The sequence below is a fragment of the Macrobrachium rosenbergii genome, chromosome 47, assembly GCF_040412425.1.
Source record: "Macrobrachium rosenbergii isolate ZJJX-2024 chromosome 47, ASM4041242v1, whole genome shotgun sequence".
Lineage (NCBI taxonomy): Eukaryota > Metazoa > Arthropoda > Malacostraca > Decapoda > Palaemonidae > Macrobrachium > Macrobrachium rosenbergii.
Genome location: NC_089787.1, coordinates 33,916,141 through 33,939,876, shown reverse-complemented (window position 1 = coordinate 33,939,876; position 23,736 = coordinate 33,916,141). Strand labels below are relative to the sequence as shown.

At 37.0% G+C, this 23,736-nt stretch overlaps 1 protein-coding gene across 1 annotated transcript in view; it reads right to left on the bottom strand.

Annotated features, from left to right (window-relative positions):
* Positions 1-1,001: 1,001 nt before the first annotated feature.
* The window catches only part of LOC136830969 (uncharacterized), a 34,471-nt gene continuing 11,736 nt past the window's right edge, over positions 1,002-23,736 (bottom strand). Inside the window, exons 2-8 of the mRNA XM_067090925.1 lie at positions 14,551-14,615; positions 13,744-13,884; positions 13,079-13,100; positions 12,506-12,591; positions 6,780-6,981; positions 2,307-2,479; positions 1,002-1,280 (exon numbers count right to left, since the gene is read on the bottom strand). Coding sequence (XP_066947026.1) covers positions 1,227-1,280; positions 2,307-2,479; positions 6,780-6,981; positions 12,506-12,591; positions 13,079-13,100; positions 13,744-13,884; positions 14,551-14,615 — 743 coding nt within the window. The 3' untranslated portion in view covers positions 1,002-1,226. The remainder of the gene's footprint in view (positions 1,281-2,306; positions 2,480-6,779; positions 6,982-12,505; positions 12,592-13,078; positions 13,101-13,743; positions 13,885-14,550; positions 14,616-23,736) is intronic.

The window sequence follows — 23,736 nt, the reverse complement described above, 5'->3', positions numbered from 1 at the left end:
ACATCAAGCTGCCTCATTTCCAAACCTTCAGCATGCGTAGCTTTCCCTCTGCAATGTCTGCAGTTATGCGAGTACTCAGTTCTGGCAATCTCTGTGGCATTACTATACTTGATATAATGGTGCTAGTGGTAACAGAAGTTGGTCGAAGGCTGAAAGGCGGAAAGTCTCAACATTTAGTATGTTACCCGATGAATATTGTCTCAACCAAGGACCAAGGTTCATTCTGCCTAACTGTGCAGAGAGACTGGGCTGGACGGATGCAAGTCTATTGTCTTACGCTTCCCGAGACCACATTAGCTTTTCTCTTATTATTTTGCCGACATTTTTCATGTATCTGACTTCAAAAAGTTAAAAAAGTCACTAAAAACAATCGCTTTGTATTCATGTTTTTAAAATGTAGTAATAATGAAATGGTACAAAGTCCATGGGATCCATAGATGCATAATGCTCTTTTCCTAGATGGTGCCTCATCTAGGAAAACGCAGTTACTGGGTGAAACATTCACGATAAAATCAAACTCAATCGCAAAGTCAACATCACACAAAATACCTAACTCGACTCAATATCTGTCAGATTTTCCCGGAGTCTCTAGACATGCCTAGGGACAACGCTGTAATGTAGTGAATTAATGCTATAGTTTCATTCTGAGGCTGTGTTAACAGTGCATTATGAATGCATCAAAAGATTACTACAATATAACACAGTAATGCATCATCATGATCTACGATGCTGGATTGTAAATGACGTGTCAACACGTCATCGAAATCTCTGTGCGAATACATGTTTCTTGCAGCGGAGCCGCAAGACTCTAGTTTTGGCACCCAATCGATCTGTTTACCAAAATACATCGCTTTTAAGTATGGGAAAGAAAAAATCAGAATGGGAGCATATGGTACTTGGAAACCCACCATTCCAAATCAACTACTGAGAGTTTTGATAACTCAATTTCATGCATTTATTTTATCCAACAGCCAATAATTACTGTTAAAATTAGGGAATAGTTCAGGAGCAACGTTTATTTTTGGTATCTAAATAGTTCAGGAGCAAGACAATTTCTAAAAGAAGTCAGTGTTGAATCAAGAAACTATGAATGACAATTTTCAAAAATCCAGCTGAATCAAGAACTCATTCAGTGTGGAGTTACAGAAGGTAAAGAAGAAAGGGATGATGACAGGAGAAAAAATTACTTGTTATTTCAGACTGATCATTCCACTAGTTTCCTCTTACTAAAATGGTTCGTCTCCAATGTCGCTCTTTGCACATCCACACGTGCCGCATATCTACAAAAAGAGAGAAAATAGAGGACATATCATTTTACTGTTTAAATCATGACAGCGTGCTTTATCACAAAGGTTTGTGGTACTTGGAAAAAGAGAAAATCCCTCAACCTAAAATCCACTTTGAGTGGACGTTTCAGTCGTTGAATACCAAGAATTCTTCACAGTTTAAATTTATCTTCGTCTGAAGTCTAACTCCATAAGGCCTTAGAATTTTAGCGCTAGTGGTTTGATGTTTATTAAATTTTATACAACCTGCCCACATTCAAGGACTTTTGAATTAGACTAATGTTAACTTTATTACTTGACAGAGTGTACCCTGAAGATGAAAAAGTCTTTGGGGCTTGGTTCTAAGAAAGCTTAATTTCAAAGTTTGGATGAATGATAATGGAACACAACCTTGAAGTTATTTTAAATAAATTCCTTGATGCAAGGAAATTAATGCCTTCCCTGAGCGACAGACCTCTATCATAGTTTGTGTGACTAAAATTTGGGAATGAAAATCAAATGATATTACGGCAAATTTTAAGTTACGAAAGATCTTAAAAGCTTGGTATGTAAATACAGCAAGCTAATTTATTTTTAGAACAGAATTCTTGAAAACAAAGTTAAATCTACCAGTCACGTTTTTAAGTATATTTTATAAGAAAGGCGAAACGCTGGCATGTTTGCACAAAAAATGAAGAGAATTTCAAGAGTAAGAAAACTATTGTTTCATACGAGATCACACAATGTCCGAAAAATGGATGAATTTTGATTACTTTGCTCTGCTCAAACATACAGCATACTTCGCTCGAAGGCAATGAAAAACAACCAGATTAAAATATCTTTCTGTAGAATGGTATATGGCACCAATTCTTCAACGCTGTAAAGACCAAAAATCCAAAAATAAATAAGTATTAAGGTTTTTAAATAATAAATGGTAACAAGAAAGCAAGAAAGCTGAAAATATTTCCTACATAACAGATAACAAGTGCTTCTAAACAATTTCCTTTGAGGTACAAAGAACAACACTTCAAATTTCCTCACCTGAACATGAGATCCGGTGCAGCCATTCAAATTACACAGATCAAAGTCCGGTCTCAGAGTGGGGACTTGCAGACCACCCCAAACCGATGTGTCTGGATCCATCATCCAGTCTTCAGTGCCATTTTTCAGTTCCACGAGGTTAAGCCATGTCTCCATGTACTGATTTGGATCCCCTAAAAGCATATGGAAACATTTACGTCAGTTTAATGTTTGGTTTAACGGGGTAGAAGGCAAGTTCGACGACAGAGACTTAGATTTAAGATGGTAGTTTAACAAGATATAAAGAAGAGCTTCTCTTGAAGTTAAGTAAACAAAATGAATAATTTTCTCTGCGGTACAACTGTTTTTACCCAGGTTCTTACGCGTTGCTTCAACGAAAAACATTTAGAAAAAATACTAAAATATTAATGCAACAGGTAACGCGTTTTTGCTTTTTTTTACTTTAGTTATTCAGTCATTTCCTTGATAGTACCAAGCAATGAAACATCACGGTTATTATTATTATTATTATTATTATTATTATTATTATTATTATTATTAGTAGTATTATTAGTAGTAGTAGTAGTAGTAGTAGTAGTAGTAGTAGTAGGTCTGGATTTGCCTCTGAAACGGCTCCCTTGCTTGTTTTAAGTCTCCTTTACTTCTGTTTGTTTAAGCATATTGTCGCTGCAGTACCAAATATTTTTTATAAATTCCTTCCTATTTTCACTTTCTACTTTCGACAACTACCGGCGCGCTAAGACAACTATAGAAATTCACCTGGGTCAGCGGATCAAAGTATCTAAAGTACTCCTTGTTGATTAGCCTTCTACACAGATTTTACCATTTATATGAAACTTTCCCGCCCAAGCCGCTGCTAAACTAGATGTTATGAGAGGTCTTAGAAATCAACACAAGATTACCTGGTTCTCAAATCTCATCTTGGATTATGTCGTCAAGTCAGATTTAGAAAGATTCGAATGTAAAACCTTACCAATGCTTAAAAATTGCCGATTATTATTGCTTTTTACTAGAATGCACAAGATCTGGAGCCAAGAGCAATTTTCATGTTCATCAGGTTGTCTACAACTCATGGGCTCTTTTAAATGTGCTTCGTTATTTCTGGACCCATATGACGTTTTTCATTCTTTTCTCTTGGGGGCGGTTTGGCACTTAAGCGGCATTTTGGCCTCTCAAAATTTTCTATCTTCGACAAAATTTTTCTGACCCACAGAACATAAAAAACTAATAGCATTACTAGCCTCCCATTCACAGACATGGGCTTCAGCAATAATTGTAACTATTCTACTGGATATCAATCGTAGATTCCTAAGCCCTGGATAATTTTTGTAAAGAGTGACTGACTGGCACTTAACAATCTGGGCAACTGTGTCTTACGCAGTTCGAGATCTACTGTATATCGTTAGTAGAGAGAGAGAGAGAGAGAGAGAGAGAGAGAGAGAGAGAGAGAGAGAGAGAGAGAGAGGAGAGAGAGAGGATGGTCAGTGGCAGGTTCAATCGCGTGACAAACGAGGTCACTGCAATGACAGGTATTGTCCAAATCGCCGTTCTGTTAAAAAAGTTACCTTTCTTTTTTCTTTCCCTGAGTAAATTGGCCTGGCTTAATTTCTTTTACAGCTTGAATAAAAGTTTTGTTCATGTTCTAGTTGCTGTCAATCAAAAAAAAAAAAAAAAAAAAAAAAAAATGGCACGCGTGAATATTTACTTTACGTACATTTTTTAAGATTTCACTGACCACAGACTAGATAAGCATTTAGTAAATTTCGAGAGTTCTTATAATTTATAAATCCATTCGGCAAGATGAAAAGAAAAAAAGCGGTACCTTATCAGCCAGACAACATGAAATAAGGGCGGAAAGAAGACATGACCTATAAACAATAAAAACAGACAGGAAGTGATTTCTCTTCTCTGGTGAAAGGAAAGTTTGCACGATACCAATATTGCAAAGCCCACAATCAGTGTCTAACTTACTGTCGCCAGGAAAAGGATCAGAGACCAGTTACTGAGGTTTAGTGCCTCACAGGGATTCTTGCCCTTGCAACTGACTTCAGTCCCTGGTTTGACAAACTATGATAAATTTTTAAATTTTATTTTTTCTCTAATCTAAAATGTAGGTCTGTATTCTGGCTACCAGGCTTTGTTCGATTTTATCAGATTTCATAAATGCTCAGTAATTAAAAAATAATATAATAAGACCATACTAAGGAAATTATACTTGATCATAATCATCTATGTGAAATATAGCAACATTTATGTACAAACTGATCTTTATTTCTGCATTGTATTCTTAACGTCCTTGTCAAGTTTTTGACAGAGTCACTAATACAAATATTACTACCTAAAACCAGCTATCAACTTCAAAGGGAAATAACATACCTACCAAGGAAGAATTTCTGAAGTGAATTACAGTACATACTGTAGCTTGGTTAATCTTTTCCGGGAATTAGCAAGTTTATCTTTCATTTCAATCTAAAATAAAGGTTTCTCTCTTTAGAACTGAAAAAGCTTAAGGATTTACTGTGCTTGGGTATTCTTAATTTATTTAAATTTTAGCTGGAGTGACTTGTGCTCTTAAATGAGCCAACGAGCACCAATGGGCAAAGGACAGGTTATTTTGCTGTTGGGCAGAGTTTAAAGACAGAACATACACATAAACGATTAGCACCCAAATAACCCCTTAACAACCACGGTATGACCTGGAGTAACCAGGCAGATGGCCGCTAATGGCTCAACAGGTAAACCTGTGGCCGCCCCTAACCCCTGTTCCTAGTTCACACAGACAGTGGGGCTTGACCTGGGGGCCTCCACAGTGGTGAGTGCAAACGAAACTACCATTAACCTGGCCCCTTGTGACGAATGGAATCAATATGATAAAGTGGGAAAACAAGAGATTAAACGTTGAAATTTTATCAACTGTCAGCTATTATCAGCAGCAGCTAACCAAAAACCAAGACTTCTTCCTGGTTTTACTTCAAAATCATCGATTTTTAAATACATAAATACACAGCTTGTCAAAAAAACACAGCACCAGAAACTCATGACAATAACACTGAAACGATTTCTGTATTTTTAAAAAAGGAACACTCAGCCGCAGATCACCCAGTGGATTAATTTCCTAGGGTACAACCTCCTCTGATGAAAAAAGTATTCTCTCCATCAACATTTTTTCAACAAAAAAAAAAAAAAGACTCGAACCACTCGAATATTTTACGTCATGGAATGGGGTTTTATATGTAATCTTTTATATTTGCATGAGAGGATGAAAACAGCATCGTTTAAAGGTTTTAAATCGAAAAACCTTCATAGTTCCGCTGCAAATGACGGTTTAAATAGCTGCTGGCAACTCTGTTGTTTACAAACTATAAATACAAGCCATTTTTGGTAGTGAGACTAAATGCTTATGTTAATGGAATGTTTATTTTGCGGCCAAAAGGATTTTGCTACTTTCTGATGAGCCTTTTTTTTTTTTATTTAACTGTTTAGTCATTTTATTTCCTGCTCATGCTAATGCTGTTATCACTTAAATTATATCTTAGATAAAACAATAGTAGTGAACATATCAGACACTAATGCTCGATTAAACAACCATTTTACCCTCCAACTTGACATAAAATAAAAGAAAAGAGAAGCTTAAGCATCTTTCAATATATTCAACGCTTTTGGAAGGGGGCTGGTAGTGTGCCATGGCCATTTATGGTCGATCTTAACCGATTCTGTTAAGCAGCTGTTAAGTCATTAACGATGCATGTGGCTAATACTAAAAAAAAAAAAAAAAAAAAGACACTTCTACAACAAAGATCTGTCACTTTATCATCTAAATGATAATGATATTAGTTGAGCGATGAGTTTTCCCTGGAGAATTTGCTCAAAGTTAAACACTTTCCATGGCAATTGTTGATAAATACTAGTTCGTAGTTGAAAGGCCTACTGGCTGAAAAACACAATGCCCTTTCCTAGCCCATACCCGAAGAAGAAAATAAGTAAAAAATGCGTTGGAGTTTCTTCTGCGCATTCGAGTTTTCTGTGCAGTCGCGGCCCATGAAACTCAGCCACGGTCCGGTGGAGGCCTGTGTTGCTTGGTAGCTATGGCGGTAACAGAAGTACATTATGGCTAACTTTAACCTTAAATAAAATAAAAACTACTGAGGCTGGAGGGCTGCAATTTGGTATGTTTGATGATTATAGGGTGGACGATCAACATACCAATTTGCAGCCCTCTAGCCTCACAGTTTTTAAGAGCCGAGGGCGGACAGAAAAAGTGCGGACGGACAGACAAAGCCGGCATAACAGTTTTCTTTTATAGAAAATTAAAAGAGAAAGGAAAAGGATGGAAGAAGCTAGGGACAGCTAGGAAGGAAGTGATGAACCTTCTGCTTCTCAAAGGACGAGGGTTAAAGTAGTCAAGAAAAACAAAAGTGGGAAGAGAATTCCGAAGCTAAGACAATCTTGACCAATACACATTTCATTTCTCACCAGGATTGCGGGTGTCTTCGTAATAGCAACAGGTGTTGGTACCCCCGTCGTCGTGATAGAACCCGTGGTTGGCTTTGCCCACGTATGCCACGGGGTGGGTCTCATCCCGGGTCTCGTAGTGCCCGGGGATCCTGGTGTACCAGCCGTCCTTCTGGCTAAACCTGACCTCGTGCATGCGCGGGTCAAGGTCCCAGTCACGAACCTGTTAAAAGCACCTTGGGGGAATTAGAAGACTGAAATGCATTTGGGAGTTTCTACATCTTTTCGATTTAGTTAATCTTCCATTTGCTGAATTTCATTTTACTTTATCAAAATTAATATACGCTGCCATCAAAGTGAAATAAACAAATGTAATTACACTGTATACGGCATGTCGGGCCTAAATTAAGTTAGAATTAGTAAACATTCGAACTTGGGGTCGAAATTTATCGAGAATGAAGACTCGAGCGGCCGACCCCAATGCGAGATGGCAATAGGAACGTATGAAAAAGGATGAGATTGACAAAAATATCTCTAGATATAAAAATGGTATTTTCAATCATATTGTAAACATTATGGTGATAACTTCAATAACTGTTAATGCTTTATATAACTTGTTTTCTTTTATTAGAATTACATATCACAAATGCTTTATATATCTTGTTTTCTTTATTAGAATTGTATCACAATGTACTTGAAATGGATCAGTAAATTCAAAATCTTATGTAAATGAAAAGTTACTGAAGATTTTAAACTCTCACATACATACACACACACACACACACACACACACGCACAAGACACCAACATTTTTTCACACACACACACACACACACGCAAGACACCAACATTTTTTCACACACACACACACACACGCAAGACACCAACATTTTTTCACACACACACACACACGCAAGACACCAACATTTTTTCACACACACACACACACGCAAGACACCAACATTTTTTCACACACACACACCAAGACACCAACATTTTTTCACACACACACACACACACAGCAAGACACCAACATTTTTCACACACACACACACACACACGCGAGACACCAACATTTTTTCACACACACACACACACATAAGACACCAACACTTTTCACACACACACACACACACAACGCAAGACACCAACATTTTTTTCACACACACACACACATGCAAGACACCAACATTTTTTCACACACACACACACACGCAAGACACCAACATTTCGGTTCAAGACACCAACATTTTTTCACACACACACACACACGCACGCAAGACACCAACATTTTTCACACACACACACACACACAAGACACCAACATTTTTCACACACACACACACGCAAGACACCAACATTTTTTTCACACACACACACACACACACACACGCAAGACACCAACATTTTTTCACACACACACACACACACACACACACACACACACACACACACACACATTTGACACCAACATTTTTTCACACACACACACACGCAAGACACCAACATTTTTTCACACACACACACACACACACACACACACACACGCAAGACACCAACATTTTTTCAAGTGATGACTTTCCATTTAAGCGGGGGAAAAGTGCGCTCCTGAAATAAGACTCAACTCAGAGGAAACAATTAAAGGACAAAAACATTTCGAGTTCAAAGATACCACCGAGTTTAGGAGTGTTGCTTTTTCTGTATGAGGATATGAAAAGGGAGAAGGGGAAAGGCCTGAAACCTTGTGTCTTTCATCCAAAGAATGAAATCGGGGAGTCTCTCTGCTGGCCACGCACGCACGCACGCGCACACACACACACACACACACACACACACACACACACATATATATATATATATATATATATATATATATATATATATATATATATATATATATATATATATATATATTTATAAGTGGTCCAATTGACCCATTGGTTAGGCACATGGAGGCTAGTCAACAGTATTGGGTCGCAGCCATGCACAAAAGCACTGCTGTGAAGTGGAGAATTAACACCATCGGTAACCCCCGCTTTCTAAAGGGGAAAAGGTATACGTGTATTTCTTTTTCGGCATTAGGTCTTTCATCAACCAGCTAGTGGTTCCTAAGAAATGACAAGACAACTACCACTGCCGTATTCATACTCTGACTGCTGAATCGTAGCTGAATCCCCTGAGCTGAAAAATTCTACATTAGCCTCTTCATAGACCTACCTAGACGACTCATCATCAATGTACCTGTACCTTCTACACATTCAGTGTGCCATTCAACTACATCTTGCACCGACTCTCTCGCTTTCTGGATTTTGAGGCCCAGTCTTTCCAGCGCCTTTTTCATATCATCTATCAAACTTTTTCTGCTTTCCGTTCATCTTACTTCCAACTGAACGCTCTGTTCACCAGCCTATTATCCTCCGCACTTTCCAAAAGACCGACCAATATTAAAACACTGATCAATCCTTTCACCTACACTAACCCCTTTACCATTTCTGTATAGCTCCGCATCCCACGTCCTTTCCACTTGTTAATCCACACATACTATGCTAACAAATCATCTCCGCAATTTCAACCATTCTTTGGCAGTCACCATCACACTTTACTTCCATGAAGGAGACGTCGATCAACAGACAATCCCTTTCCTTGCATAGACATTCAAAGCTTCTACCGAATCTGTTGTACGTAGCCCACCTCCTTCCTTTCTTCACCTTTTTCTCTGACCCACCTTTTCTCTCATCCAGCCATCTTCATACATATGATGCCCATAGACTCATACAATTCTCATAATCTATTTTTTCACCATCCATACCAACATCCATTGTTCCATCTTCCTAGCTTTCATTTACATTTGTAACTCTTGTTCACATTTACTTTTTACTTTCTCATCTTGTAAAGGCTTACAAATTCTTTCATTAGTCTCTGCACATACGTGCTCATAAATTTTGTTAATTTTTTTTTTCAATGTACATCTTCTTCCATTTAAAATGGGTGGCAGCTAAAGACGCTAGCCTGCCTGTTGTCAGACATTATGTATGAGAAGAGGCTGGCCACATTATGCCCAGCCCCAAAGGATGTTCGCTGGATATTTGGGTTATAATGTAGGCATATGTCTTGGATATTTATTTTTGTAACACCATACCCCAATTACCTTCGATGGGTTGTCACTAGGTAATAGCCTTCCATTTCTCAGCCATTTTTAACCATTGTGTAACTACCACGGAAATCTAACTACCACGTACTTAATTCACTGCTTAGGTCAACAATACGATTTTATCACAGCAACTCATCTACTAGTAAATTGAACCTAGTTTCTTTGTTTGGGAGGCAAGGATGCTACTGATATCTCACACATTCACAGGTGTGTGTGTGTGTGTGTGTGTGTGTGTATAAACATTACTCTCCAAGAAATAACCCCAAGAAAAACTATTAATTGAAAACTTGAAAAATGTTTCAACATTTATAATTTTTCGACTGATTTCCTCTACAACCTTTCGTTCCCCCAGTTCTTCATGAGGGTTGAACTTTGAAAAGACGGCTAATTAATTCAACAGGGCATCATCTCAAACAACAGCTTCGCCCGTTCTATCCGGGTTTCATCATGCGAGTACCGCTGCCGGGTTAAAAACAGTATGAATAAGTTTGTATAATCTAGAACACAATTTCAAATTAACTGAAAAAGTAAATGAGAGACCTGCACTTATTCTAGTCACTTGCTCATAACGGCATTAAATATTTTCAGTTTAATTAACTTTTTACCCTCGAAGTATAACCATTTGACAGACCATATCTACGTAACATGTAATCTGACGGTGCTTGCTAATTAATCTCTTTTACCATAATAAGACGTCAGAGTTGAGTTCAACGTGGGATATTTTTCCCCCTAGTATAAATTAACTTTTTCAATTCAAGTTTTCGTTTTTTTTTTTTTTAAGCTGATAGGTAACACGGGTGGAAGAAAAATGAGGGCAGTTAGCTAACTAACTATGGTAGGGAATAGTTTAGAAAGTCTTGGGTTCTGTCTCTGTGAAAGTAACAAGTAAAAAATACGTCGAATTTTCTTCGGCGCAATCGAGTTTTCTGTACAGCGTATAATGCTGTATGAAACTCTCAGCCGTGGCCCATGAAACTTTCAGCCATGGCCCGGTAGTAGCCTGTGTTGTTGTCGCCTATAGCGGTGCCCGACGCACAACCATGGCTAGCTTTAACCTTAAATAAAATAAAAACTACCGAGGCTAGAGGGCTTCAATTTGATATGCTTGATGACTGGAAGGTAGATGATCAACACACCAATTTACAGCCCACTAGCCTCAGTAGTTTTGTGAGATCTGAGGGCGGACAGAAATATTGCGGACGGACAGACAAAGTCATCTCAATAGTACTCTTTTACAGAAAACTAAAATGAAAAGGGCATTAGATTCTGTTATAGAATAGATGCCCACACACATTTGTTGAGGTATAACCGACAAAACTGAGGTTCAGGAATTTTCAATTCACTACTGAAAATGTAAATTTACATGTAAAATATACATGTAAAATTTACAAGTAACACTGGTCATCTGTACCTTTAATGAGCCTCATTACCAGAAATGACATGAGAACATTAGTAGTGCTTACGATTGTGAGAGAAACTCTCCGGTAGATATACTAAGTAATAATTCAGCTGCTGAATCGTTATCATTCTTTCGCTTCGTCCTTGAATGGAATGGAAAGGAATATGAGGTTTAGGCCTAAGGCCAAGCACTGGGACCAATGAGGTCATTCAGCGCTGTGATGATTTTACAAAACAAATAAAAACATATACATTTATACTGGAACACACAACACATTAAATGCATTTCCGGATTTTTCACACTTACAGTGAAATAATAATAATAAAATAATAATAATAATAATAATAATAATAATAATAATAATAATAATAATAATAATAATAAAAACTTATATAAAGTTGTGTACATTTTTATCTTTTAAAACCTTCATTAAATTTAAAATATTGCAACTGTCATCTAAAACTTCCCATTAAAGCTTTTTCAGGTAGCCCGGCCACGGACAAAAGGTGAGAGTGGATAGGTGGGTGAAAATGTCTGAGATTCAGCACTGATAAGAAAGGAAGAGAGAGAGAGAGAGAGAGAGAGAGAGAGAGAGAGAGAGAGAGTTCCAAATGGGTTGAAAGGATCGAAGGATTCTCTGAACCAGAAGTCCTAATAGTTGGGAAGTGTGTAAACGTGTCATATATGAGATAAGGAGTGGGATGGCTTAAGATATTTTGGATATTTTTCGTTGAAAATCAACCATATTTGGTGAAATGGATAATAGAAGATATGTACATGTATATGTATATATACATAATATATACATATATATATATATATATATATATATATATATATATATATATATAAATATATATATATATATCTGAATCACGAAAATATGGAACGTGATGAATGTATATATATATATCTATATAATCTGAATCAAAAAATATGAAACGTGATGAAAGTGCAAAACAAGTGAAACAACAAGTGGTGCTAGGCCTTTCGACTTACTGTCCTTTGCCAAGTAAAGGACAGTAAGTTGAAAGGCTTAGCACCACTCCGTTGTTACACTTTCTTTTCATTTACCTTTATTTTATATATATATATATATATATATATATATATATATATATATATATATATATATATATATATAGAGAGAGAGAGAGAGAGAGAGAGAGAGAGAGAGAGAGAGAGATTGTTACTAACCTTTATTACGAGAGACTCCCAGAATGCATCTCTTTCTCCACCTATGAGGTCACACTTGTGGTTGTAACCGTAGAAAGACCAGTAGGCTGAAAGAGAATGATGCAGTTTCAAACATTAGCATCGTCATCGTCCATTACTAACATTGTCGTCTTCATTATTTGTTTTTTTTAATAAACTTCAAATAAACATTATACAGTCTTGAGGACACTAAAGGTATTGGAAATTTTCATTGCTTGCCGTGGTTGGTCATTAACTTTGCTTATATATAATTTACATTATTAATTACTAGTCATTTTACAAATGGGATACAACGACCATTCGGTCCAACTATTTCTTATTAATATGAACACGTTCTTAGTTTGGAAGCCAAAGGCCCATTTACGCGACTAGCAAGGTTACAATATGAATAAAACACTGATATTTAAAAAAGGAAAATAATATATATATATATATATATATATATATATATATATATATATATATATATATATATATATATATATATATATATATATATATATATACACACACATATATATATATATATATATATATATATATATATACACACACATATATACATATATCTACATATGTATACATATATAAAATTTCAGTAATGTTATAGATCGACGGAGTATTAATGGGAAAATATGGCCAAAAATGTGCTCTACACTGCTTTCATATCGTCATTAGCTTTGCCCCATTTTCTCTCTCTCTCTCTCTCTCTCTCTCTCTCTCTCTCTCTCTCTCTCTCTCTCTCTCTCTCTCTCTCTCATGCAGAGAAACTAACTTCAGATCACAAACATAATGGCAGGAAAATATAATCTGAGACTAAATCTCGTTCAAGAACTCCTAATACCCACTTACGAAAATAAATCAATCAATCAATCACTCAATCAATAATTAAATATTACGAAAATAAATAAATAATTAACCACTCAATCAGTAATTAAATATTAGGAAAATCAATCAATCAATCAATCACTCAATTAATAATTAAAAATTACGAAAACAAATAAATAACCAATCACTCAATCAGTAATTAAATATTACGAAAATAAATAAATAATCACTCAATAATTAAATATTACGAAAATAAATCAATCAATCAAGTACCAATTACGAAAATAAATAAATCAATCGATAAAATGAAATAAATCAAAATCAATCATTCAATCGATAATTCAAGTAAATAAAAATCATATCGTGGTTCACACAAATCTGCGCATGCCAATCTGCGCGTGCCAATACGTGGGAACCAAACCGTCCTTCACGGACTGATAGTCGAGGTTACACTGCCTGGAGGGGTCGCCGCTCCCCCGGACGTCGTAGTAATCTGAAGCATTGTGCGGGAAGCAGTAACCATCCTCCCCTTGCTGAAATGACAGGAGAAATAAGTTATGCTCTTGTTCTCCGATAGTGACGTATTTTTGTTGACTTTGGTTTTTTCTTTGCATTATTGTCAACAGCTGTGTAGTTGAGAATCGTAATTCCTGTCTGCTGTCTTTATAATGCAAGGTGAACAATTTATCCGAAGTTAGGATGAGTCTTTCAAAAAAAAAAAAAAAAAAAAAAAAAAAAAAAAAATATATATATATATATATATATATATATATATATATATATATATATATATATATATATATAAGTTTATCACTTATACAATTGTTCTATGCATTAATACAATTACTAACAGGACCTCATTGAAACTGGATGGTATCTAGAGGAGATATTTATTAAAAAAATAGTTACAAGCTTTCCAGGGCTAACAGTCCTCATTGTCAAGAATTTGAATAAATATCTTCGCAAGATACTATCCAGTTTCAATGAGGTCCTGTTAGTAAACTATATATATATATATATATATATATATATATATATATATATATATATATATATATATATATATATATATATATATATATATATATATATATAGACTAAACAGGCACAATATCCACATTAACTATCAAGATGACATACACGACGTTAGTTCTGTGTATGACAACTTCACTTTAGACAATGGTTGAAAAGATACTTACCGTGTGGTGGAAACGCAGGTAAGGGGCATAGATTTCGGCAAATGCTTCAAAATCTTGGCATGTGCCTGCAAAGACAAAAAAAAAAAATAATAAAATGAAATCTGTATATATTATTTATCAAATGCTTATTTTGTTTACCGTTCACTTAATTAGAATTTTACTGAAAAAAAAATTCGCCATCATACAGTATTTTGAGGGGCGGGAAAGTGGCAGGAACATGAGGCTTGCAACCTCACCCGTTGCATCAATTACAAAATTAAGTGAATGCTTTCACCATTTTGGACCCACCCCTGCTATATTCCCCTAAAATGGAAAACTGCAGTATCTACAAAATTTTCGAAATTGAGATATGCCACTTACTGGGCTCGTGAAACACTAATGCACAAGTTACTGCAGTTTCAGAATGATTCTTCAATGCTTCATTTAGTGGGTCCCATTTGCAGTATCTGCAAAATCAGTAGTAAGGCAAGGGAAAACTGCAGTGTCTGCCATTTTCCTCAGTTTTGCATTTTTGCAGATCCTGCAGTCTTCCATTTTAGGGCAGCATGGAGAAACGGATGTTGGCTGAAAGAAAACCAGGATTTAGATCGTCGTATATTTCTCAGCTAACGACCGTATCCTGTACAGCGGATGAAGTGGCGGCAATGGCTGTCATCCTTCCTCCAATATTTCGTATCTTGAATAAACTATGAGGCTCCAGTTCACGGTGAAAGTGGTTGTCCTCCACTGTCAAGTCCTCTAAGGTTGGACAGTTTCTAACAACTGTCCAACCTTAGAGGACAGTTGTTAGATGAGGCACTTCACAGACATATTACTTACACGAATAAACAGTATAAGTAATTCATTTATTCATACAAACAAATTATAATTATTATATAAAATGTACAAACATGAAAGTGTCTTAAGGGATAGGCTTGTTTTCATATCTACCAAAAAGATTCAATATTGATTTTTGAGGCAACTTCTCACAGAAGTGTTATATATCCCAAAGATCGAGTATGATTTCTCAATTCTATAAAACGCACGATGAATCAGTCGAATAAAATTGCTCAGCTAACTGAGAAAATTCAATTCATTAGCTGACCTGAAATATGCAGCGAAATTTTACCCGGACGAATCCAAAAAGGATTATTAGAAAAATAAACAGAATTGCATCCAAGTACTTCCCAATACCTTCGACATGGAGGGTAAGCCCTCAACCGTGTGTGTGTGTGTAAAATTTCTCTTACAGAAAGTGACATACATTCCGAAGATCTCAATTCTATGAAACACGATGTATCAGCGGAAAAAAAAAAAAATTCCTCAGCCAACTGAGAAAATTCAATTCATTAGTTGAAATATGCAGTGCAGTTTTACCCGGAGAAAAATTCGAGGACGAACTCAAAAAGAATTATTAGAAAATTAAATAAAATTTCATCCGAGTATTTCTCAATACTTTCGAGAAAGAGGTTAGGCCCTCGCCTACCTCTGTGTGTGTGTGATAGTGCGATACTTCCAGAACGAATTTTGATGAGAGTTGGTTAAACATTTATTGCCAATGTTTTCATAAAACACCAACTACCGGAAGCCTAAGCATCCGGAAATTTCGTATATAAAGTTAGATAGTTGTGTCCCTCCCTAATTTATGGATGGAGACAATTTAGGCCTTGTCTCGTCTATTCATTGAAATATCTCGGGCTACAAAAGATCTAAACTCTAGGAACAGCCTGGCCAATTTGTCTAAATTGAAATCTTGACTTTGAGGTTAATGGAAGAGCAATAGGTCACTTGGGGTGATTCATCTAAAATGCATTTCATCGTATTATAGAACAAGTGAATGTAAGGGCGAACACTTGCTCCTGAGTAAGTGATCGGATAATAGTGGGATTATTAAAGATATAAGCAGACCTTTTGTATTGCTTTTTAGTCTGTAAAAGAAAACTATTGTGCCGGCTTTGTCTTTACGTCCTCACTTTTTCTGTCCACCCTCAGATCATAAAAACTACTGAGGCTAGAGGTCTGCAAACTGGTATGTTGATCATCCACCCTCCAGTCATCAAACATACTTAATTGCAGCCCTCTAGCCTCAGTAGTTTTTAATACATTTCAAGTTCAAGTTAGCCATAATCGTGCGTCTGGCAACGATATAGGCCACACCACCACCGGGCCGTGGTTAAAGTTTCAAAGGCAGCGGCTCATACAGCATTATACCGAGACCACCGAAAGATAGATCAATTTTCGGCGGCCTTCATTATACGCTGTACAGAAAACTCGATTGCGCCGAAGAAACTTCGGCGAATTTTTTACTAGATCATCTTCAGTATGCAAATGAACACATCATACAAAAGAGGTGACACCCAAACAACTAGGTGCAAGAATATCAAAGGAATACAGCCGAAGATTGGCTACATCACAGTTTCCCGAAACGAATCTACAAGAGGGAGAGTTTCTTAATATCCTCACGTTTTTACCATCATTCGCATAGAAAAGGAAATAACAAGATGTAAATCCGAGCATACGAGATCAGGCCGGGACCCCTCCCTCCGTCCCTCGTATGCGAGAGCGGGAAAAATCGCTGCTATTCCGGGCCACGGCACGTCCTGAAAATTTAAACCTTACACGACACACTGAGTCAATGGAAGCAAAAATTCAGGCAGCTGACGAGAAATCAATTTGAAGATGTTCAGGAGGTTAGGCTTACGGTCTGAATGCCTAAGGGAGGGAGAGACGACGACGGGGGTGGGGAACGATAGAGGATGGAGGGGTGTGTGGGTGGAGTACCTTAAAATTGGGAGAGGTGGCTAATCGAGAAGGGTGATATGAAGAAAAGCTGGGGGAGTGGCTGGTATCTTAAAGCTGACCGATGACGCGAAGAAGTTTTGCTTCGGACGATTTCTGAATGTCTTCGCGGAGGGAGGATCCTTATAGAAAGTTTTTTGTTTTTTTTTTTCTTTTCTTTTCTTTTCCTTTGTGAAGTTCCGTCACTGAGAGACCCAGAGGTCACTGAGTCAAGAAGCTTCCTAACGAAGAGGATTGAGTTTAGGCGTATGGCACAGAAGAGTTTGCACACACACACACACAGTATCTATACCCATAACTATCTATCTATCTATCTCACTATCTATCTATATACATATATGGGCGAAAAATGGGCAAGGGTTAAAAAGGTCACTGAGTCAGGAAGCTTCCTAACAGAGGTGGCTGATTTTAGGTGTACGGTACAGAACAGTTTGCACAAACACAGTACATGTACCCATAACTATCTATCTATCTATCTCACTATCTATCTATGTATCTATATACATATATGGACGAAAAATGGACAAGGGTTAAAGAGGTCACGGAGTCTGGAAGACTCCTAACGGAGGGGACTGATTTTAGGTGTACGGCACAGAACAGTTTGCACAAACACAGTATCTGTACCCATAACTATCTACCTATCTATATGCATATATGGGCGTAAAGTGGGCAAGGGTTAAAGACGCACATGTGGAAGGATTAGACGGGTATATAAAATTCTATGATGGGATCATAGGGTCACTGTCTGTGAGCATAGGAAGGTAGGAGCAGGGAATAAAAGTAAGTGGTGGGGTGATGATATTAAATGTTTAGCAATAGAAAATTAAGGCTTATATGAGAAAAGAACCACAACAGGCATATAGGAAATGGAAAGGTACAGATACTGAGGAGGATAGCTAGGATGGTCTGGGAGACATGAAAAAGAGAAAAAGGGCAAGAAATAAAAATAATGTTGGACAGATGTACTGGAAAGATACTGGAAAGGAAGGGCTTTAATATCAAGGAAATGCAAGAGTTTGTGTGCAATAAGATGTCAGTGGCACTATAGAGGTGTTCGATGCACTACTGATGAGCCTTCTGTGTAGATGTGTGAAGAGGTTATTGTTGTTGGAGTTTTCTGCAGTGGTGGATAGTCAAAATACAAGTAACAAATGCGCTGAAGTATCTTCGGCGCAATCGAGTTTCCTGTTCAGCCACTACAGCGTATAATCAAGGCCACCGAAAACAGATCTATCTTTCGGTTGTCTCGGTGTAATGCTGTATGAGCCGCGGTCCATGAAACTTTAACCATGACCCGGTGGTGGCCTATCCTATAGCGTTACCAGAAGCACGAATATGGCTGAAATTTAACCTTAAATAAAATAAAAACTAATGAGGCCAGAGGGCTGCAATTTGGTATTTTTGATGATTGGAGGGTGGATGATCAACATACCAATTTGCAGCCCTCTAGCCTCAGTAGTTTTTAAGATCTGAGGGCTGACAGGAAAAAAAAGTGCAGACAGAAAAAGTGAGGACAGACAGTCAAAGCCGGCACAATAATTTTCTTTTACAGAAAACTAAAAATGTTCGTGTCTGAGGAAATTACGTCGAGAGATGTTATATGCTGTTAATACCTGTTACTTACGTTAGCAGTGAATTGCGAAACCAGCGCATGAACTGGTTCCAAGAATAGTCGTACAAATAAATATCTTGAGTTGAAGGGCAAGGCGCTTGTCTGTATTATGAAATGTAATAATTGACGTTTGAACTGATTACGTTGAAAGAAAAAACTGTATTTGCCCTTTTTATAGTAACATGATTAAACGAGTTGCCTAATCATATTCCGTGACTCCCATGGGTCTCACAGATAGATCTACTCTTAATTTAGAGGTAAAAACTGGAGCAAATTAAAATTAAAGAAGCTGAACAGCTTAGGTGTGAAGACACCAAACCGAAGGAAAACAGCATTGCAACTGCGGTCTAAAATGTCACCTTGATTTGTAAGAAACCTTTCTGGATTAAAAGATCTCATCTTACAAACAGAAATAAAGCGAGTGTTTATATGATATTTTGTTCTCAACCTATTTTGAAAAACAGCACGCCTTCTTGCTGAATAATTTCCATACTCAAGAGTTATCGAAGGGTCATTCACATGGAAATGTGTGGATTCTGATCTACCGATTTTTAAAAAATTATTCTTTCATTCACATGACACTTTCCACAGAGAAAAAAAAGAAAAAATGAAAAAAGTAAAAAAAGAAAACTAAGGACGACTGAGTACACTGCAGTGAGGAAACATTCTGGAAAAGGTTTATTTCTCGAATGTCATTTCAATTCTCTCGGAAAAACAAATGTGAGAATAACGAAGCTACCGGGACTCAAGCGCCCTTGAGAAGACAGAAATAGCTTATTGTACAACATTCGAGCCGCCAATTAATTAATATTAAACAAAAATGGAGGTTGCTGATGTTTCTTCCATTTTCCCCCGAGACCCATCATTAAAAGACGCAACTTAATGAGTTTCTTAAAGACGCATAAAAACGCGACGTGATTACTTCGATGAGACCTCCTAATGGTCGAAGAAAACATGAAAAAGAGAGGAGGGGAAAGATGTAGAGTTTAACAATTAAGGGAGTAACCGGCCTGTCTCTTGAAGGATGAACCGGCCTGTCTCTTGAAGGATGGTAGATGGGTGAGAATTAAGGTAAACAAAGAATAGAAAGGAGGAAAAGAAACGATGAACAGTGTAATCTGCTGAATATAAATATGATATTCTTTTCAATGTAAAGGCTACACTATCAAAGAGAAGACACATTCATTTCGACTGTAATATCTGAAGTACAAAGAAATTCGTACTAACACCAACAACACCCACCTCACCCCTACGCTCGGCGTCAATAACCTAGATGTTATAACGCCAGTTTTACCAGCCATAAATCAATCAATCAATCAACGCCACCCCCCCCCCCCAAAACCCACCAACCACGCACGTAACCTCACATCCAAAGCAAATTTCCACAACTTTTTATCTTACCTTCTATACTGCGAACCAATGAGATTATCGAGCATCTTTTGCTTTCCCTAATTCATCAAGTTATTCCTCATTCGTTTTCTTTCCCATTACTTCTTTTAATCTCCCCTAGTCCTGAGGCTGGTAAGGGCAATATATTTTCTGTGTCGAAAAAGCTGCTGTTTGTTTGCGAAGTATCCATTGGGAGTTGGGTTTGAATTACGATCCCGACGGACTACAGTAGGTATTTACTAAATGCTCCTGCTCAGCGCCGTCGGCCATTTGTTGTAGTTGAATGAACGTATGATATAAACCGACTGAATCAATATACCTTTGCTCTGATCATTTATATTTTCGAAAATGCCATTAAACGAAGCAAAGGACCTTTCTCACTTGTTTCTTCATAAACCACGTGAGTAGTACCTCAAGTTTGCTGTAGAATCTTGGCTTCTTGAAAATATACAACAATCTGTCAGTTACTATCAGCTGTAATATGACATTTTATAGGTAAAATTATTGTCATGCGAATGGGTTGGGTATGTGAGTGCGTGCGTTAACAAATAACGCTGAAACAGATGACTGGATTTTGGTGGAACTTGGTGAATACTTTCACCTGGTAATCCCCTCGAAGCTGTGAAAACCGTTACACCTTTTACAAAATATGGGAATTTTAACGGTCAATCTTCATCTCTGGTCTGTGGTTACTGATGGGCGATGCAAACCTGGCAGAGGTACACTATATTGATAGTTCTTGGTATCTTCTTGATAGCTGCTGGCTTAATGTTACTGACAGTACTGAATATAACCACTTAAGTTCTGGTTACAATTCAAAGAAACTGAAAGCATTTTGTCGAGTCTTCTCTAGTTAACTGGATATCACATAACTGGATATCATATGCACATTTTCAATTGGTTGTGTTTTTGTAACTGGGAACAACTTTATTTTCTGTCAAGCATAGAGCGTCAGTGACACAAGTTAAAAAAAAAAAAAAAAAAAAAGCTATACAGACACAGCCCAAGATTTTTAACCATTTTTATGCACCCCTTTCCTTTCTCTTTCGCAAATGGCTTCTGCCCATACACTGACTGAATGAAAAAAAAATCTCTTAATTGCAATATCGAAGTTTTCCGTCTAGGCATCACTTCAAACGATGACGAGCGCGTCTATATAAAAGAGAACGAACAATAACATCATCCACTGAGCAACAATGTCACATACAGAGCAGAGAAAGGACAACAACATCCTCAATATAATATGTAGCGTCCAAGAGATATGTTGTTCTCATCTTTAGGAGAAGGAAGCTAAGCGTTTATCACTAATGAAGAACAATGAATTCTCTCTCTCTCTCTCTCTCTCTCTCTCTCTCTCTCTCTCTCTCTCTCTCTCTCTCTCTCTCTCTCGCAGTGTTAGCGGCATCGTATTTATGCAAGTTATGCTTATGAAGTAGAGCACACGTGGTTATATATTTAATAAAAGAAGAAATCCGCACCCAGTGTCCTGGCTTCTTTTCTTGTTTAAGAGACAGCTTTGTTGTCACCTAAGAGGACACTTATACTGACAACCTCTTTCTTTTTTTAGAAAGGGAGACCGATTAGGGGTTTTCTTTTTTTTACTGCCTGTTTTCTTTGTATAAGGCCTTTCCGGGCACGTGCGTACATCTTCACACACACACATATACGTATGTGTATGTATGTATGTATGTATATATATATATATATATATATATATATATATATATATATATATATATATATATATATATATATATATATATATATATATATATATATATATATATATATATATATATATATATATATATATATATATATATATATATATATATGAACTGCTTTCCCTTATATAAAGAGACAACAGCCACTGATACGTTCATCCTACAACAGTTGAATCAAGGATGAAACCCGTTCTCCAAAAACTTCCTAAACATTTGCAATTTGTTTATCCATACATATTCATTTATGGACTCATACAATGAGATACGAAATTCTGTGTTTGTTTTAACAGACTTTGATCATGCACTAGAGCCTGTGCAGAGTACTGAAACACGTTATCAAATTAAAAAATGTTTCTCTGAAGATTATATCTCATATGATACACAGATGCCAGAATTCGACAAACAAAAACGTGTGAAATTAAAGATGAGATAAACAAAAGTTGTGTCCTTGAAATGGTGTTCTTTGGAAGTTTGCCAATAAACTGGGCGATATCATTTTCTGTCAATAAAAGCTTGTTTACTTTAGCTAAACCCGATACAAAATATAAAATGGGAAGCTTGTACTTTTTGAGTTTTTTGTAAAAGGAAGCTATTGTACCTGCTTAGTCTGTCCGTCCGTACTTTTTTCTGTCAGCACTTTTGCTGTCCGCCCTCAGATCTTAAAAACTACTAAGGTTAGAGGGCTGCAAATTGGTATGTTGATCATCTGCCCTCCTATCATCAAATATACCAAATTGCAACCCTCTAGCCTTAGTAGTTTTTATTTTATTTAAGGTTAAATTTGGTCATAACCGTGCTTCTGGCAACGATTTAGGATAGGCCACCACGGGCCGTGGTTAAAGTTTCATGGGTCACGGCTCTTCCAGCATTATACCGAGACCACCGAAAGATAGATCTATTTTCGGTGGCCTTGTTTATACGATGTACTGAAAACTCGATTGCGCTGAAGTAACTTCGGCGCATTTTTTACTTATGTTTTCTTTCTCTCTTTTTTTTATGGGCTAATGACCTCACGTACCTAGACGGTCTCTCAGGCTTCTGCGTAACCCACTGCCGGTTACGCAAGACTCACAAGGACAATGGCCGTTTATCAGAAACTTTACTTTCACTTAATTATTTATTTTTTTTTACGAGATAAGGTCGTGACTCTTACGCTAAAGCCTTTCTCTTGTATCCCTGAAACCTAATAAAATGCAAATGGCAAAACTTTTGGTCCATTATATTTTATCCTACGTCACGGAAACACCTCGTATCTAAAGAACCTTCTCTTCGGCGAGACTTTTAAAGGAGATACAGCCTGGTTGATAGTCACGGTGTTTTTTTTTTTTTTTATCAAACTAGAAAGTAGTCGAAAGAAGTAAAAAATACGCCGAAGTTTCTTCAGCGCAATCGAGTTTTTCTGTACAGCGTATAAGCCACCGAAAATAGATTATTTTTCAGTGGTGTCCGTATAATGCTGTATGAGCCGCGGCCCATGAAACTTTAACCACGGCAAGGTGGTGCCCTATCCTATATCCTATATCGCTGCCAGAAGCACGATTATGGATAACTTTAACCTTAACACTACTGAGGCTAGAGGGCTGCAATTTGGTATGCTTGATGATTGGAGGGTGGATGATCAACATACCAATTTGCAACCCTCTAGCCTCAGTGGATTTTAAGATCTGAGGGCGGGCAGAAAAA